Genomic DNA, 20,640 nt, shown 5'->3' with positions numbered 1-20,640 from the left:
CAGGCCGCTAAATATTTTGACCTGCTGTAAGGAACCATTTTATATGGAACTACTTAAATGACACTATCCACAAAATAGAATTATTTTTGTTTTACCACAGATAATGTTGGTCCTTCTTCCTGGCAATGGTCTCTCATGACATAACCTCTGTCCTGACTGTGGTGGCAGATACAGTCATCTACACATATGAAGAATTGTATAGAAATAAATATGCACACACAAATGAGTACAAGTAAAACTGGGGAACCCAAATGAGATTGGTGGATTGTATCAATTTCAGTATCCTGGTTATGATATTGTACTCTAGTTTTGCAAGATGTTAATCACTGGGAGATATTGAGTGAATGCTACATGGGATCTTTGCTTATAAATGCATGTGAATCTACAATTACCTCAAAATAAAAAGTTTAATTTTTAAAGCACCTTATTCATGAAAATAAAATATGCTGACATTGAGGGATATTCCCATATTCTCAGCTTTCCTTTATTCCAAACATTGCCAAAAACAAAGATTTCCCTCAAATATACATAATTTGAAATCTCTGTTAAGATTATATGTTTAGTCTATAATTCAGTGCTGGCCACAACACTAATTCCTGTGAAATTTCAGTAAAAGAAGTAAACCATCTTACTGTTTTTTTTTTTTTGGTGGATTTTATAGTAAAGACTTTATTAGGTATCTGTGGAATAGTTTGTACTTTTTTTTTCAATTTATTCACCTAGTTTTCTTTGCTTTCCTTGCCCTTAAAATAAGTCATAAGGGAAAAAAAAGACAGTGCCTCAAGAGTTTGTAAACAAGAATTGGAACTGGGGAAAAACTATATTCATGTTGGTACTTTAGAGTATTTGGTGGATAAATGAACTAGCTGTAGCGACTCTTAGGAATTATTTTAGGGGTAATTGGCTGAGGTATGTAATAGTTCCTTACCAAATTACTGCAAGTGCTTAGACCCTGAATTCTTACACAGAGACAATTTGATGAGGAAAGATAGAGGAAATGTAACATAGCGTAATGAAAGCAACACAAGACCAAAAAGAGCAAAAGACCAAATGCTGAATTTGATTAATCTGTGGGTCATTGGCCAAATAGAAATTTGAATGTCTTATAATTGACAAGATCAACTTCATTGACTTAAATTGGATTAGGGGGAAGCAACCCAATTTTTTTAAACTTTTTTTTTGGAACAGTAGTGCATTTGCAGAAAGATCATACAGAAAGTACAGAGTTCTCTTATACCTCTTCCCCCCCACTCAACATACACACACACACACAGTTGCAATTCATCTTTTGATAGTGGATTACTAAAAGTGTCACTGAGCATTTACGAATATAAATGATTTTTTTTAAATAATTATTTGAAACATTCTATTGTGCTTTGAAAAAATTGAGATTGTATTATATGCCATTAACTTGTTAAATTTTCATCTTTTTATAGGTGCATCCAAATGAACTAACGAATGGTGTCATAAATGCTGCATTTATGCTTCTTTTCAAAGATCTTATCAAACTTTTTGCTTGCTACAATGATGGAGTTATTAACTTACTTGGTAGGTAAAACTACTGAAATGAGACTTTGAATAAAGAGTGCATATGAATGCAACAATTTGGATACTGCAGACTTGATACTTAAAAATCTGAAGATATGATTCATTCAGGTCACATTTCTCTCTGTATCCTTATGTTAAAAGATTAAGTACAGAAAACAGAAAGCATTCTAGACGTTTTAAGCATGAAGGGATTTCATACAGGGATTTTAGTGCTTACAAAATTTTAGAAGGGCTTAAGAAGTAAATTCTAGGCTTTGCCAATTGGAATAAGTCACACAGCAATATATAACTACTCCACTATCCTAGCAATTACCTCTGAGACTACCCCTGGAGATGTGGAGGAAACAAGAAGCTGTTGCTTCCTCATTAGTTATAATAGAGGGGCCATACCCACTCGTTGGTTCCTGGGCCCACATAATCAGGCTGAGGTAGATAATGCAACATATACTGGTCAACCTTCAGAGAACATACTGGAATCTCTAATTCTCAAAGTATATTTGTACTGTTGTGCTCAAATGGAGTCTTCTGTAAGCCATTTCACCATTATGTAAGGCCAGCTACTTCTAGGCTGATGGGATATATGGTCAGATCAACAAATTCTGTGGGGGTGCATTCATTGTCTCAATCGTGTGCAGTAGAGTGAGTGCTGTGGCTGAGGTGGTGTAGTGTGGGATACCACAATGGTGAATAAGTCCACAGATGGTGGTGCTGGCAGAGCATATGGTCAGAGATAATAAATCCACATCCAGAATAACTGTCTAGAACAGTTTAGACAGGTTGCTGTTGTCCTTCCTAACACAAGGAATTGATCCTCAATCTAATACTCGGTGGATGGCTGGTCTCCCTGGGCTATTGTGCAGTGGTGTTGGACATGGTATTGGTGTACAGAGGTTTTGTTGATCCTTTTCATAACCCCCATTTCTGATATCCTGGCCTCTTTGTTCCATCACCCTGTGAAGTCTACTTTTTGCCTTGATTAGTGAGAGCCTCTTTTTGTACTGAATATACCTTGGCCATATTTGAATGAGATGAAAATTACCTCATACTCTATCAATTATGAGAGGCCCACCCACTAACTTTTCCCCAGACCTCCTTATCGCCAATCCTCCAATTTTTTTTTCTTAAGTCCCTGACCATCCAGGCAAACAGTTAGTGACTGCCCATTATTTGGTATAATTTCATGTTTCTCACCATCTCTCCTTTTACACTAAGTTGATAAACAGCTGTATAGCTGTACTGTGACTATTTCTTTCTGCTGTTGGGATTCAATCTTCTATTGGGATATGATGAAACAGTAGACCACTTCGAGCTGGTACCAGCATGAAGAACATCTCTAAACCAAGCTTGAATTTTTTTTCTTCTCAGTCAGCTGGTAATGGAGAACTCCTCAGAGGCCATAGGTGTGATTTGAGGGAAAATGTCAGTGCAGACAAGTAGGCATACTGAGGATATGAGTCATCTGTTCATACCCATGTGGACACTGAGAACCTGCTTAAAGCAAATCTCTTATATACCACTTTCATTTGATAAATGGAGCACCCTTGCACTTACTTGTTTGGCTTTATGGTTTGGTAGATCAGGTAACACATGCTTTCAGAGTTAAGATCACTTGGTGTTCTGTGGTCAGGATTCCAGTTTCTAGAAGCAAGCCAAGAGCAATTTTTCCAAAGGAGAATAGTTACTATCTGAAAAAAAAAACATGGCACTGCTCCAACACACTTGGGGCTGGGGCCTGTGCCTTGATTTTGCTATTGGAGCTTGCTAGAGATATTCTACAGCATGTGAATCTTTCCCAGACACTTTGAGTACCTTTAGATTTGCTGAAACAAAGGCCCACATAGTCCCAGTGGATCAAGGCCACCCTTTTCTTGATTTCGGCCCCACTCATATTTGACAGCCTTAGAGCTGTACACTTATACACACACACGTTGTATATATTGTGTACAAAATCAAAGAAGCTCAGTAGACTTTTACGGCAACTTGTCTTTCACATAGGGGGAATATTTCTAAAATGCCCAGACATTTGGACACAATTCACTGAGGTATCAGGTCCTTGAATTTTCGTGGGGAACGCATTTCATTGAGGTCTCAGGTCCCTGAATTCTCATGGATTCTGTCTCCAATCCTTTGACATGCAATGTCTTATCAAGGAACCTAGCATACCTGCTTGCCCACTAGGTACAATCAGCCTAATGTCATCAAAGTGATAAGCTTTGGGATTATAACAACCAGAGATTGATATTTCTCTGAAATAAAACAGTGAGAGTAACCGTTTTATTAAAGTAACCTGCTTCTAAAGGCCTCCACTTATTGGGATAGAGATAAAAGCATTTTGTGACTTCATTAGCAGCCTTCCAGGTGCCAGGACCTCTGTTCAGCTTCCTCCGCTAAGGAGGACACATCTAAATGGCTGCAATTAGCAACAGTAAACTGTTGTTAGCTTCTAAAATCCATTCATCCTTTGCACAAATCAAATATTCAAGCTAAATGGGGATGTAATGGAATTTCTACCCCTGTATCTTTCCAGATATGTCTGTTCCAACTATGTAGTCAGGAAACTGGGGAAATAACTACAGATATTTTCATGCATCTAATGAATCTAATTTTCTTTTTACACCTAACCACCATAAAGCCTTCACTTAAATTTGCAGAGCATATAGTAGCATTTTGAGTCTCCAAGGAGTAAAATCAGCTTGGAGTCAGTGTCCAATAATTCCTGAAAAGTCTGGGGAATGTCTCTACTCTGTGCTTAGTCACTCTTGTACAAGTCCTTTTGCGGACTATGAAAATATGCTGTTTGCAGTGTCTTAAGGCTCTTCCTCAACTCAGAGTTTCTGATTCAGTAGGTTTGGGGGCTGAGAATTTGGTGTTGGTGTTGTCTGGTCACTTCACTTCGGGAACCGGTATTGCAGCCACTCCCAGGTACTCAGCTACGCATTTGAATCCACACATTTGGCAAGTCCAACCCAAAATGATAAACTTTCAATCATATTATAAATCTAATACAGTGTTCCTTCTTTCCTGCCTTGCAGCTTTAAAATCCATTCCCATTCTTTAGATTTTTGTCAATTAAGATTACCAGATTCAGGAAAAAATACATGATGCCCAGTTATATACTTCAGGCAACATGAATAATTTTTTTTGGTATAAATATGTCTCATGCAATATTTGCAACATACTAATGCTAAAAATGTATTTTTTATATATAGATAATTTAAATTTAACTTGGTATCTTGTATCTGCTTATATAAATTTGCAAAATCGTGTACCTTTTTTGGCGTATATTTTTTCTTGTGGGTCAGACTTTGTATTTGTCTCCCTATGGCATGCATACTGAAATTGTTGAATTCTAAATCTCATTTTGGGTATTGAGTAGTTTCCATGAGGGTGGTGGAAGAAAGGGTATATAGGGCATGAGAATTTTCATCCTTTTCTTCAAGTTAATTTACAACTGACCTTCCAAGCAAGGCAAGACCAGTCTCCTTAGATTGGGGAGGAAAAGCTCTTGCCAGCAAAGAAAGTTCATTTTGGTTTGACTCTACCCAAGGACTATCCTTCTAGGTTTCAGGGCCCCATTCTTTCCAATAAATATCCTGACTTTCACAAAGCAGATCATGTTGAGGCTGTAAGTTTAACTAACCATCCTATGTTATAATTCAGCAACTCACAGGATTAGACCCTGTATCTGGCTTTTAGCATGAAAGCCCTATAGCTCTAAGAGATACGATTATTTTATTGGCTGGTCTTTAGCATGAAAGCCCTATAGCTCTAAGAGATACAATTATTTTATTGGCTGGTCTAGAGTGACTTGTGTGACTTCTTAGTCCTCTGTGCATTGAATCAATCATTTAAAATCATATGTTATTTTTTAAGCTCCCCGGTGGAGTCAGAAGCACCCCATCCAACCCAACAGAATGAGCCATCATGATGGTCCATCCCAGCAGTCATAATCTGATAAACTGTCATTCAGGGTACTCATTCCAGAAAAGTGTAGGTGGTAATTTTAGTCATTATTTTGCTTCAGTATAGCAAAGACTACTAGAAACCAATTTCCAGTAGTTGCAGATAGTCATCAATTACCACCTTCAAATCTAATCAGTTTACATATCGATCCAGGATTCCCATCTTGGATATTTTTGAGGGTCTGTTTTCTACAGAACTTCAGGTATCAAATACTGTGCCTGGTCAAAAAACAGCAACCACGCTGCATAATCTAAAATGAAGCCAATTTAATACGTGGAATTGGGTGTTACGTAATTACTGGAAGGCTGCAGGAACTGGTTCTTGACCACTTCTGAGGCCAATGCTTGTTTGAAAATAAGAAGCCTCTGCCACCGACACAGCTGCCTTGCAATCCTAGAAAGCTTGTGAACAGACACCTGAAGCATCAATCTAGGGATAAGGAATCAGATCTAAGAGCTGTGACAGTAACTCATTTCTCCTCAAAACCAGAAAGCTGGAGGTGGACAGTGGAATACTGCCGGACAATCTCATTTCTATAATTTGCTTGCTGGAAGAAACAACTACAAGGGTTCAGGAAAATGACTTCTGCCTCAGTGTCACCTTCCATATCTCAACAAGTCTTTCTAATTTACAGAATTGAATTTGCCACCAGAACTCTGGCTTCACGTGAGCAAGAAAATGATAAAATAGAGATAGGGTCAGCCGATCACTAACATCGAACACCATGCTCTTGGAGGTTTTACCTTTAGAGGGGGTAGATTCCTGCCCTTAACATTGCAGTTCAAAACCACATGTACTTTTATGTCAGGTTAGAGAGTTTACCAGTGAGCCAAAAGACTAGACGTATTTTCCTAGTCTTCTTAGTTGATTTTATTCCTCCTTTCCACTCATAATTGTGAGCTTTTGGTGAAGTTCATTTCTAGCCTCCTACTTACTTGCTTTTTCAGTTTTTTTCTCCATTGGAAAATCTATCATCTCCTTTATGATGTGACCCAAATTGGTGATATCAGTCCTTACTTTCTCCTGTGCTTCAGCTTTGCATGTCTTATTTCTTGTAGATACTTAAATTTAGATATTGTGTTCTCACTGGAAATTAGAAACTCTAAAACTGAAGTCTTGAACTTACCCTTTCTAATCTCCAAATTTCTGTTTATATGTAATTATCTTCTGAACCTAAAACCTCAATTGTCTTTGCATTGCATCATCTTCCTCAGACTCATATCCAGTCAAAAATGAAGTTCTCTTGATTCATCCTCATACTCTCTCACCAGTGTGCCTTTGTTTCCATTGTCACGATTGCCCCAAGATTTACTCTTTACTATCATTTAACAATTAACCATGTACAGCCGTGTGATCCTTTTCTGTTGTTGTCTTGAGCAGCTTCTTAAATCCTTCCATATTTAACTTTCTTTGTATTGACTTCACAGATTGTAATAAGAATATATTTGCCTTAATATTAAAATAATAGCATTAATTTAATTTGAAAAAAATGGGTAATGTATTGGCTAGGGTTTAGGAGAGTGCATCTGGTCACATTAAGGACGTGTGAAAAAATGAGGTATACATTTTTGTCTCATAAAGTTTTGGTGTTGAGTAGCTTTCAATCATTGTTGTGGTCAAAGCTGCTCTCATTGAAGTAACAATCTAGAAAATAGGTATGCAAGGTAGTAGCCTGCGTGTTTTGAGGCAGGTGTGTTTTTTCTTTGTTTGCCAGATAGTTCTAGGAGTTAACCTTATAAATATATTCTGGGTTAGTTTTAATCAAAGACTTCATGACTCATTCTCTACATCTTATTTTGTTATAATATTAGTGCTACAGATTTTCACAAAGATTTAATGACTATAATGAAGTTCTGACTTGCATGTAAGAGCATGCTTCATTATTATTATTACTGTTACCTTTACTATTACCATTACTATTATTATTATTATTACTATTACTGCTACGAGGTTGGTCATTAGTAATAGACCACATTAAATATACTCGTTTGTCTCTTGGGAGTGGGTGGGTCTTTTTCATTTGGTGCCTTTTCTGAAGCAGATGTCCTTTGAAGGGTAATACTAAAATGGCAAAAGGAATTTACAAAGCTTTAGAAAAATTCATGTTACAAATGTCAAATTTGATAATTTCAAATACTGATACTCAATATATGTTCTTTATAGTATAAAAGAAAGGTAGAAGCTTATTTTTGGGTTTCCTAAAACCCTCTAAAAATGTGTTAATTTCTTTGAACCTACCCTTGGTACCTAAGAGTATGTAAGACAAGGGGACCTCACAGCTTTGAATGCATCTGTAAAATAGCACAATTGCCTTTCTGTGTTATTTACCACTGTTATGGAAACAATTATGAGACTATAACCTAAAAACATAATTATTTGAGTGTCTTTTTGCTGAATCCATAATTACTATGAAAGACATAAAGAATTTTAAAAGCATCCAGAAGAGAGAAAAATTGCTTACATTTTTGATGCATTGGTTCTAAAGGAAGATTGAGTATTCGTGTTAAGTTTCCTTTTCGTGTTATTGCTGAAATCTGATGCAAAGAAATAAACTTAGATTATAGATAAGAGAAGTATTTTAAATATTTGGAAGACATTATTTATCTGAAGATTGTTTAAAAAGAAAGAAAGTATATGTTCTCAGAATACGCTCTTGTTTTCAAATTTTTTAACTAAAACAAAACTTTTCTCTTATAGAACCATGATTCCATCTATAGTTGAGAAAACAGAATAGAGTGGATAAAGAACGTCTATAGATTTGACCATTTTTTAAAAGACTACCCCCCCTCTGAAATCTTAACCAGTAGAAAGTAGTATGTGTATGTGTTTTTTTTTTTTTTTATCTTCGTGCTTCCCTTGAATACCCTCAGGGGAGGTACGTGTTCAAATGAAATTACCAAAAGACTGTCAACAGAAGGTAATGAGTAACTGTCCTCAATAATTAGTTCTTTATGTAATTATATGATATTAAACCTTACTTTAGAAAATTAAAAATACTTTTAAGGTAGTAAAATTAGCTGCTGAATGAACCATCAAGAACTTTCACATATGAGAGAATATAAAAATAGCATGTGTTTCATCATATGCAAATATAAAATAATAAATTTAAAGAAGAATATGTACGAGGGCCTGGAAGCTATTTTAGGCGTTGGCCTAATGACTCTCCATCTTCAATGTTAATCCTTACTGATGGAATGAATTAATGAAAATGGCCGATGAAAGCCAACAAAAATACTGATAAAATGCTTGTTTTCTTCAAAATCCCTATTGGGGTAACATTCATACTGCAATTGTAACAGAACTATAGTTCCTTAAAGACTAGATTCTAATCTTGGGAGTGCAAAAGAGAACAGCCAAGTGATCTCTGTTCTGTCTAGAAATCAAAATGTTGAGAAAGCAGATACTCATAGACAGTTTGGTAAACAAAATGCTTTTTACAAAACTGTGCCATTTTTTACCTAAAATTTTTTACCTTAAAGACACATTTACTAATATGTACATCATTGGTTTATAGTGAGTTAATAAGGAATAAGAATGTTATAGAAGGCAGGCATAACTTTTGAGGTGATTATCAGGAGAAGGTTGCTGCTTGCTGCTATTTTCCAAGACAGATTACTTGGATATATGTATCATGAATTTAACTTGTTATGCAGTTCATCTATTCTTTTGCTTTTGTTCTGTTTTCTTCATTGTTTCGTGTGAGAGAGATCATTATCTTAGAATATAATACCTTTCTTAAACTGTTCAGTCCCCCTCATTTAAGTACTTTAAAACTTCATATAGGTTTTAGTGCTAAGTGTTTTGAGTAAAACATTAAAGTTTTAAGTAGCAATTCTTAACATAAGCTTGAATAAAATTGAATATAATATCCTTGACTTTCAAATTATCTCTTTATCTCTCTAGAAAAGTTTTTTGAAATGAAGAAAGGACAGTGTAAAGATGCTCTAGAAATTTACAAACGATTTTTAACTAGAATGACACGGGTGTCTGAATTTCTTAAAGTTGCAGAGGTAAGTGATAAACATTGAGCTTTATTGGGAATATAATTTTTGAAAGTACTAGCTCATGTATCTATAATATGTAATGGAATTTACTGTCTGGCAAGAAATTCTGCCATAGAGTCACCGTGTTTTAGGGTTAGAAGAGATCTCAGCAGTTGTCTCAATCTCTCACTGAGCTATACTTAGTGTTACTCTATCCCAGTCAGATCATTATGCATTCAAATAAAAGTTTCATGGATAATGAACTCATTTATTGCTTTGCCAAGTGGTCTGTTCCTTCGCTCTACCTAATAACTATCTTTGATAATACGAAAGTACTTCTTTTTTGTTGTATACTAGATTTGTCTTTCAGAATGCTTGCTTATTACTCTTAATGTGTAAATCATAAATTATAAAATATGACCTTCCTTACTGGTTCAATTATTTAAACATAATAAAAGAATAAAACAGAAAGTATAGTTCATTTTATAAAGTGTACAAATTGTTCTTTAAGGACGTCTCTTTGTATTTAACCACAAAAACTGAGAATTCACAGTTAATGCTACTAAAGGTTATGTGTAATTTGGTATTTCCTCTTATAAAATCATTTACTGATTTATATTATTCTTAGTTTTCCTTTCCAAGGTAAATACCAGAGTTGTAGGAGTTATGGTTCTCTCAGAATAATAGCAGACAGAAGGTGATGAGATTTCTATAATACAGTTACATTTCAGCTCAACCCTCCAATTACATTGTGGTTCAGAAGTTCAGGGCAGTAAAAAAGAGCAATCTCAAGGAAGTTTCCTAAATTCTTTTGGTGGCTTTAACAGGATTATAGATTTAAAATAATCATCTTTCACCAGAGTGATTCCAGTACTAGGGATCTGTAAAATTTGAATTTCAGAAACACCTACTTTGTTCATATTAATATTTTAATGGATCATATAAAAAGATATTAAAATATGTAAATAAACTTAATGAAATTGCTTTAGTGTATACTTTCAGTAACTTGTAAAAGTTGATAAGAGTTTAGGGAAGCACCATGGCTTCCCTAAAGCCAGGTTTCCATGGTTGGCATGTCAGGTCTGTAATTCTGGGAGAAACTGCCAGCATAAATTGATCCAGAGGGATGAGGGATGGTGTGCTAGACCGTTAGTTCTCAACTGGAAGAGATTATACCACCCCTTTCCCTCAGGGGAAAATGTCTGGAGACTTTAACTGGGGTGTGGTGGTGGGGAAGCCACGGTTTGCTACTGGCATCTAGTGGTTAGAGGCCAGGGATGCTACTGGACACTGCAGAGACCAGGACACTCACCTCAGACATAATTGATAATTAATAATCCACTCCAAATTGTCAATAGTTACAGAGCCTGAGAAACCCCACTCTAGACATACGAAAGACAAATGAAAGAAAAAGGCATTTGACATAAAAAAGACAAATAAAAGAAGGCATTTGACATAAAAGTGGATTTTGCAATCTCCAGTTTTTAGTCTTTGTAGAAGCCCAACCCTTTAACTTTGTGCATTTGCCTGTATACTTCCATCAGCATAATCAAAACACTGTTTCTGTAGGAGAGAGATCTTGGCTTAATCCACTTTGGTTATTTTGAGCCTCAATTTCCTTGCTTATGTAAAATGGTAGAATTGAATTTATGATAATATGTATTTTCCCTTTTTAGTTTGAATAATTTTAAAACTAGCAAAAAAGTTGATAGGGTAGTATAATGAACACCTATGTACTTGTTGCTCAGAATGATTCACCTTTTAAATATTTTGCCATATTTATTTTCTCTGTCACTCTTTCTGTTCTCTCTCCCTTCCTTTCCCCCTCTTTCTGTACATACACACAAACACACATACAAGGAAGTGATGCTTCTCCCTTAAGTACTTTAGCAACTGTCACTCAAGAGATAGGAAGTTTTTCTTATGCAGGATACCATGAGGATAACCCCAAATTAACCAAATTACCTCTTGTATATCATCTAGTATTCAGCCCAAATATAAATTTTCTCAATTGTCCCAGTAATTTCCTTTAAAGCGGTATAATTGGGTCCTAGTTTTTTTTAAATCACAAATTGCATTTGTTTGTCATTTTCTTAAATCTTCTTTAATCTAGACCATCCCCCTATTTTTCGGTCTCCAGAATACTGATATTTTGCTGTTAATATTTTGATAGTTTTGATGTCAGTTTTTCACAGTTTTGATAGTTTTCTGATAAGAGTATCCCAGATTTGTCTGAATGATTCCTCATATTAAGATTCAGGTAAACCTTTTAGCAAGAATACTATGTAGACAGCATTAGTACTAGCCACTGTTATGTTGGGAGGCACAAATTGTCAGTTTTTCTGATCACTGGTGATGTTAAATTTGATTATCTAGTTAAGTTGGATCCTGCCAGGTTTCTCCAAATAAAGGCTCCTTTTTACCTCTTGTGATTAGTAAATAATCTGTGGGTCTATATTTTGACCCTATGCGAATTCCATGTTCTTCAACAACTTCTTAATAATAATTTTATCATCTATGTTGAAACTTGCTTAAATCCAATTATTCCCCACTTGAAGAATAGTTGAAAATTATAATAGTTGAATTCTGTTTTTCCTTTTACTTATATTAGCTCTCTTTTGTCTGCAAAAAACAGAAACAAACAAATTAATCTCTAACCAGTTTATCTCTAAAATTGTGGGACTGAAAAATTACCTGCCACATGAGAATTTACATATACAGTTGGGTTTTCCAACTGATATTTATTTTCCTTTTTATTTTGGAGATAGTTTGGAGAACTAAAATGATTTAAATCCTACTATTTTTTTTTTTGAGGAACATTTTCCCTTTGTCATTGTGTAGTTCTTTATAAGGAAGGTTAGCCTACTAGAGTTGTTAATGCCTGTATCACTTCAAAATACTTGATATGTAACTTTTGTATACATGTAAATATTTATAAATAGATACACATTATATATACATTATATATTTTTAGTCCTGTTGCTAAATCTCTGTATATCCTTGTGGTAATAACCAAATCAGAGTGAAGTTTCCGTTCAGCTTTACCATTCTATTCCAGCTACTAATTAAGGTTGGCGGGATCTGTCAGTCATTATAGCACATTTTTTAACGTTCTTTCAACTTGTAAATTATTTGAGATAAATAATGAAGACTATCTACCTATTAAATGATTTCATTCACCTGTATGCTTACCACGTGCAGGCATTATGCTAAAAGCTGTCAACATAAAGCTAAATGACAGCCCTTGCTTAATGAAGCATATTATCCAATGGCACATTCACAAACAAACATTTTACTTGTTTTTAATAAGAATATTTATTATGTACCTCAGTTGTTAATACCCTGAAGTTTTCTGATTGGTCCTATCATGATTTTCCCTTTTGTCCCACTGCATATTCCCTTTTGTCCCACTGGAAACATAATTTCCAGTGTTCCAGCTTAGATTTCTTGCTTTTTTTTCTTTCACAATTCTAGCCTTTAGGCTTAGTAATTCAAGAACGAGGTTTTATCCACTTGAAAAAATTTGAAGCTGATTTCATCTAAAAGTAAGGAATATTTTGCCCTGTTTTCTGCAGTATTTCATCAAGATATCCTAGTAATTAATATTCCATATTAAAATTTCACAAAATTCATACTAACTTTCAAAAATATTATCTCCCTTTTAATATTTTAGAGAAAAGCATAGACAATTTGCTGGACTTGGACTATCTGGCATTTAAGTATCTTTGAATTAATTTTTCAAGAATTCATATTTCCTGGATTTATTTGAAAATTTGCTGACAGTATTTTTAGCCTGGTCTTGTTCTGATCTGAAGATGGTACATATTTGTTACACCTTTTACAAACATATGACGACTGTGTATTGGTTTCTTTGGGTTGCTGTAACAAAGTATCATAAACCGGGTAGTTTAAAGCAACAGAGGGGCGGGCCGCGGTGGCTCAGCGGGCAAAGTGCTTGCCTGCCATGCCGGAGGACCTCGGTTCGATTCCCGGCCCCAGCCCATGTAAAAAACAAACAAACAAACAAACAAAATACAATAAAAACAAGAAGTTGTTTCCCTTCCTTCCTTCCATCCTTCCTTCCTTCTCTCTGTCTTTAAAAAAAAAAAAAAAAAAAAAAGCAACAGAGATTTATTCTCTCACAGTTCTGGAGGCTAGAAGTCTAAAATGAGGGTTTGGGCAGCGTTGGTACCTTCTGGAGACTCTAAGGGGAAAACTGTTTCATGCCACTCTCCTAGTTTCTAGGGGTTGCCAGCAATCCTTGGCATTCTTTGGCTTGTAGCTGCGTCACTCCATTCTCTGCCTCCATCTTCACATGGCCTTCTTCCCCTATGTCTGTGTCTCTGTGCCCAAATTTCCCTCTTTTTTTTATATAAAGATATTGATCAGTGGATGTAGTTTCCACTCTAATCCAGTATGACCTCATCTTAACTTGATTATACCTGCAAAGATTCCATTTCCAGATAAAGTCACACTCACAGGTGCCTTACCAGAAGTTAGGACTTAAACACATCTTTTTGAAGGACGCAATTCAGCCAACCATAAGACTAACAAGACTTCATAGAGTTTTTTCTCCCATTTTTGCTTCATTTATGTATTAATGTATCATTTACATATCTTTTTCAAATGACCCCTTGAAACTATTTGAAAAAGAAAAGTGTGTTCCTATTCATCCTAGTATATCTTAAAATTCTTTCTGTCATCTCAATACAAATACTTCTCAGATTTATTTTTTGGTTGTTAAATTTTTTTTAAGTACCTATGCATTGTACTACTCATAATTACTGTGTTTTTAAGTAAAGTTCATAAACATTTCAGAATAGCTAATTTCATTTGATGTCAATTAACTGTAGGCTTAAATATTTGAACATTTGTGCTGTCCATGCCTTTGCTGAAAATTATTTTGTTGCTGGCATAAAATTTGAAAATGTTTAATTTGAATAATGTACGTATTTCCCAGACCCAGGACTCAGATAGCCAACCTTAGAGATCTAATAGACATCTCAGACTTAACACATCCAGGATAAGCCAGCTTCCTACTCCCCACTCTTTCCCACCCTCCATATCTAAAAAAAACATACTCCAGTTGACGTTTCCCCCTTTTAATGGCAACTTCATCATTTGAGTTAATCAGCCCAAAATCCTTAGGTGCATTCTTTTTTTAAAAAAAAATGCAATTTTAATGAGATAAATTCACATAAATTTAATCATCCAAAATATACAACCATTGGTTCACAGTGTCATCATATGGTTGTGCATGCACCATCACAATCAGTTTTTGAACATTTTCATTACTCCATAAACAATAAAAATAAGAATAAAAATAAAAACGAAAGTTAAAAAGGATGCCCAAAACATCCCATACCCCATCCCTCCCCATTACCCCCACTACCCCCCCATTATTTATTTATTTATTGTCTTTATTTTCTTATTCATCTCTCTGGATAAAGAGAATATCAGCCAAAAGGTTTCCACAATCACACTGTAACACCATAAAAGCAGTATAGTTATATAATCATCTTCAGGAATCAAGGCTACTGGACTACAGTTCAGTGGTTTCAAGCATTTCTCTCTGGCTACTCTAGTACACCCAAAACTGAAAAGGGACAGCTACATAACGTATAAGAATAAGCTTCAAAATGACCTTCTAGCTCTATTTGAAATCTCTCAGCCACTGAAACTGTTTTGTTTCATTTCTCTTTCCCTTTTGGTCATAAAGGCATTCTCAACCCTCACGATGCCAGGCCATGCTCATTCCTGGGAGTCCTGTCCCATGTAACCAGAGAGATTGACACACCTGGAGTTGTGTTGCACATAGCTGGGAGGGCAGTGAGTTCCCCTGTGGAGTTGATTTAGAGAGAGAGGCCACATCTGAGCACAGAGGAGGTTCTCTGAGGGTGACTCTTAGCTTCCCCTATGTAGGAATTAGTTTTTTAAGGACAAGCCTCAAGACTGAGAGCTTAGCCTATTAAATTGGGAGTCCCTAATGCTTGAGAGAATATCAGGTCTTCCCCAAGTGAGGAAATTTGCAAATACTTTTTTATCTGCCCAGATTACATTGGGAAGTATCAGGACATCACACTAACCTGCACAAACCAACAAGACCTTAGATGCATTCTTGATTTGTCTCACATACCAGTTTCAGTCTGTCAGAAGATCTACCTTCAAAATATATCCATATGCCAGGCAGGCCATGGTGGCTCAGCAGGCAGAGTTTTCGACTGCCATGCTGGAGACCTGAGTTTGTTTCCCGGTGCCTGCCCATGCAAAAAAAAGAAAAAAGAAAAAAATGTATCCATATCCCTTCTCACTATCTCCACAGCAGCTCTCCCCTACCCCTCCTGCCCCATCCAAGCTGCAATTATCTTCTCTCACCTGGATTATTCTATTAGCCTCCTTACTGTTCTCTTTGCTTATTCCCCTGACCCTCCATGATTTTGTTTCATCATTGCAGCCTGAGTGATACAGTCAAAAGATGAGTCAGGTCATTTCATTTCTCTGCTCAGAATGTCTTCCCATCTCCTTCAGGGTAAAAACCAAATCTGTATAATGGCCAATCCAGCACTGTAAGGCCTGACTTCTACTCTCTTCTCCCCATAACTCTCTGTGTTCCAGTTACCCTGGCCTTAAGCTGTTTCTTGAACCTTTCTGGCATACTTACAATGTAGGGCCTTGGTACTGCTTGGAACTTACCCACATAATTCATTTATTACCTTATACTGTTTGCTCAAATTTCACCTTCTTAGGGAAGTCTACTATGACCACCCTTTATCAAATTGTAACCTCCCCCTCCATACCAGTCACCCTTATCCTGAATTATTTCCATAGCAGCCATCACCTTCTAATATACCATATAATTCACTGATTTATTATGTTTATTTCTGTCTCTTTCCCCCACACTAGAATGGAATCCCCATATGGATGGATTCTTAGTTTTGTTCATTGATGTATTCCTAACACCTAGAATAGTCTCAGTAATAGACAATATTTCTGAATTAATGAATTATAAAAACAATACATGCTCAACATAGGTTATTTGGAAGATTTAAAAGTAATTAAAAGGAAAGGTGTATTTCTATTTCTTCCATCCCCAAATACTGCAATATCTTACTGTTCTTCCTACTTATTTCTTTGTCTTTTTTCTGCAAATAAGTTTGTATTTTATTTTGTTTTAAATATACTTTGAGGACATCTAAGATAAACTTGGTTGCATATATCAGCATTTCCACTTCTTCTCTTGGGTATTACCTAAAACAAACAGGGAGAATGGAAGGGTAATCCAAGCTCTATTTTCAGCAAAACTAGCATACAGATATAACTACAGATTCTAAAAGCAGCTGTCATCCAGCAGAAGCCTGGAAGAAAAATAATAAAAGAAAACAAAGTGTAAAGATTTATCACAGCCTGCTCCATCAAGATGGTGGAGTGAGAAGCTTCAGGGCTCCATCACCCTACAGAAGCTTTGAACAACCAGCAAAAACTGGCAGAAACATCTTTCCAAAAGGCTCCAGGAACAGTTAAAGGATTGCAATAACAGAACACCAAATCAAGAAAAAGGAAACTTAAAAGTGGTAAGGTCTCATGGTACCCTGGCTGGTCCTTCCCCATCCACTCACTGGCTTGGCACAGAGCCAGCCTGAACTCCCAGTGTGGGTTCCTGGTCCCACAACTCCCTTGCACACCTAATGAGTATGTATGTCTGGCTCATTCTCGTTGGTGGTGACTGGAGGGACTGAGCCAGACACTCTTCACAGGCCTGCCATCCCAGAACTTGCCCTGCATATAGAAGGCAGCTCACAGAGCTGAAAGCAAATTTCCAAGCAAGAATTCCATATCCAGCAGAACCGTCTTTCAAAAATGAGAGAGTGATTAAAACATCCCAGATATACAAAAGCTGAAGATGTTTGTCACCACTAGGCTAGCCCTGTAAGAAATACCAAAGGGAGTTCTTCATGTTGAAAGGAAAGAACAACAAACAATAGATCAAAGCTGCATAAAGAAATGAAGATCTATGGTAATGAGATGGGAAAATATAAATGCCAGTATTATTGTACTTTTGGTTTGTAACTCTACTTTTTACTTTGTACAGGATCTAAAAAGCAAATGCGTAAAATGTAATGATAAGTCAGTGGTTTTGTACTCATAATGTATGAACATGTAATTTGTGAAAAGAACTACATAAAGGTGGGGAGATGGAAGGGCATAGAAAGATAATTTGTGTATACTATTGAAGTTACGTAGCTATCAAAGAAAATGAGATTATATGGATTTAGGTTTTTTAAAATTTAAGTTCCACAGTAACTGCAAATATATGTATATATATGTCGAAAAAATGCAAGCTCATAGAGACAGAAATTAGAGTAGGGGTTATCAGGGGTGCAAGGTGGGGCAAATGGGAAGTTAGTACATAATGGGCATAGGGTTTCTCTTTGGGATAGTGGTGAGGGTGCCACAGTATTGTGAATGTGATTAATTCCGTTGAATGGTATGCCTGGAAGTGGTTGAGATGGGAAAGTTTATATTGTATATATGTTCCCATAATTAAAGAAAAAAAGAAAAAGAAGGCGATGGCTCAGTGGCAGAATTCTCACCTGCCATGCCAGAGACCCAGGTCAGGGTTGATTCCCACAGCCTGCCCATGCCAAAACAAAAAGAAGAGCAAGTAAAGAGACAATGACAATCAAACACAATACATGATCCTGGAGAGGATCTAACAAGGGAAGAGAAAAGGAACATATGAAAAATGGAACATAGATTGTAGCCTTTATAGCAATGCTGAATTTCTTGAACTTGATAACTATACTTAAGGTGGTTACATGAGAGAATATCCTTGTTCTTAGGAAATATACATGGTAATAGTAAATGTTTAAGGAGTATGATGTATACAGCTTGCAGTCAAGTGTTCAGACCACGACTTAATAACAGGGAGACAGATGATTGGATAAATAGATAGAGAGATACTTAGATGGACAGAAGGATGGATGGATGGATAGAAAGGAAGAAAGGGAAGAAGGAAGGAAGAATATGGCAAGTATGGCAAACTGTTAATTTACGATATCTATATGAGTTAACAAGCCTCGGGAACGCAATAGAGGACCAGAAGAACAGCAACAGACTCAGATCAATACAGAAAAGGCACACCAGCCAATAAATGGTATTGGACAACTGGCTAGCCAACTGGGAAAAAGTAAATTTGAATTGCACATTACATCATCACGCTGTAACCAAGATAAATTCCAAACAGACTAAAAATTTAAATGTAAAATAATGAAATCATAAAAGCGCTTAAGGCCACATGGAAAATTCTTTTTTACCTTGGAATGGAGAAACCCTAACTGTGTCTCAAAATCTAGAAATAATAAAGAAAATGAAGGGTGAATTTGATGATAGAAAACTATAATGTTCTGCATGACAATAGCACAATAAATGACATCAAAAGGAAAATGACAAACTGGGAAAAAAGTGTTTGTAATTCTTAACACCAAATGCTAATCTTTAATATATGCATAGCCCCTAGTAATGAACAACAACAACAACAACCACAAAAATCAAGAAAACAATGACCCATCTGGGGAGAGCTTTAAATAGACAATTCATAGAAGCAAGTGAATTCCTAAGTATTTGAAAAAGTTTTCAAACTTACTCATAAGAAATGAAAATTAAAACCACATTGAAATACGTGTTCATTTCTCAACTTTACAAAAAACATGTTTGCAAAAAAAAAAATCCTCTTTCTTAGGGAGACCCTGGGGAAAAGGCACTTCCAGACCTTAAAGGAAAGCACTGGATAGTATTTAAAAGTGACAAGAAAGACTTTATTCAAACTGCTGCAATAGGGAGAAGGGAAGTCAACAATGGCTGGTCTCTACACTGATTAGCCAAGAGGTAGCTGGATTTTTTTGTTGTTTTTTGTTTGTTTGTTTGTTTGTTTTTTGGTAGCTGGATTTTTTAAAGGACAGAAGAGAGAAGGGAAATGGAGAACTTTAAAACAACTGAGAGGGGACTGGTGAAAGTTTGATAGGATCTGGCAGTGGGCTTAGGGAAGACGGTCAGGTAGTCATGCAGTCCTTTTGAGAACAGTACATTCCATGGTTTAGCAGTATTACACTATCTTAGGTAAGACCCCAAGCTGGCATCAAGGGTCTGTCCAGGGATACCACCGAACATTAGGGAAATTTTTGGACAAGTCTCTGGTGCAAAATTTGAACAACTATGCAGAGTCACAAGATTCATACTTATGAGACTGAAAGGTTAAAGTGTAGATTGGCAATATCTACCAAAATTATGAATTCACATGTGCTTTGATCTAGTGATTCCACTTCTACAGATGTATCCTGCAGATGGTCCACAAGTGTGTAGAATGGTATGTGCGACAATACTTGTAATGACAAAACCTCGACGTTCATTAATAGGTGACTAGTTAAACAAGGAAACTCTACAGTTATTAAAAAATGAAGAAACTGTGTGTTGATATGGCTACAGTCTAAGACATATTACTAAGTGAAAAACATAAGTTCAAAACAGTGAATCTAATATGCTGCAATTTGTGTAAGAATGGGTCAGATAAATATATATTGATATATTTCTTATTTCCTTGGACATATATAAACTCTGGAAGTATTCAGAAGAAACTAAAAGTGGTTTTCTCTATGGGAAGGTGGTAGAGAAGAAACTGATAATCATTTAACAGTTCATACACTCCAGATTTTCAAAACTAAGTAAATATCCCCTGTCTAGAAGACTTACTGGGCATTATTAACAATTTAAATTTAGTCTAAGCAGTTTCCTAGATTTTTAGATGCTGTTACTCCATGTTTCTCCATGTTACTCATGGAGAAAGCCTTTGAATTTTATTCCTCATTACTTTTAAGTTCTTTGTTTATGGCAAAATTCTGTATAGTTGTTATTTTATATTAGTGAAACCATTGTTCTGTTATATTGAAGGAAAACTGCACAGAGAACACATGCTTAATATCAGATTAATCTAGATAAGAGCGATTGTTTTACAAGATTGAGCTGTGGTCTTAACTAATTTTGTGGGTGATCTTCCATTAGATGCAAAGAGATTAATTTTTAAAATTTCCCATAAGTAATTTCTTATTTTTTTAATCCACAGCAAGTTGGTATTGATAAAGGTGACATTCCT

General features: G+C 35.8%; 1 protein-coding gene across 1 annotated transcript in view; it reads left to right on the top strand.

Moving 5' to 3' along the window:
• Nucleotides 1–20,640, top strand: part of SNAP91 (synaptosome associated protein 91) — a 158,011-nt gene that overhangs the window by 57,631 nt on the left and 79,740 nt on the right. Inside the window, exons 7-9 of the mRNA XM_077162350.1 lie at nt 1,437–1,548; nt 9,415–9,521; nt 20,611–20,639. Of these exons, the coding sequence (XP_077018465.1) occupies nt 1,437–1,548; nt 9,415–9,521; nt 20,611–20,639 (248 nt within the window). The remainder of the gene's footprint in view (nt 1–1,436; nt 1,549–9,414; nt 9,522–20,610; nt 20,640) is intronic.

Source organism: Tamandua tetradactyla, chromosome 5, assembly GCF_023851605.1.
Source record: "Tamandua tetradactyla isolate mTamTet1 chromosome 5, mTamTet1.pri, whole genome shotgun sequence".
Lineage (NCBI taxonomy): Eukaryota > Metazoa > Chordata > Mammalia > Pilosa > Myrmecophagidae > Tamandua > Tamandua tetradactyla.
Note: the sequence above shows the minus strand (reverse complement) of the source record. Positions and strands in the feature narration are given on the sequence as shown.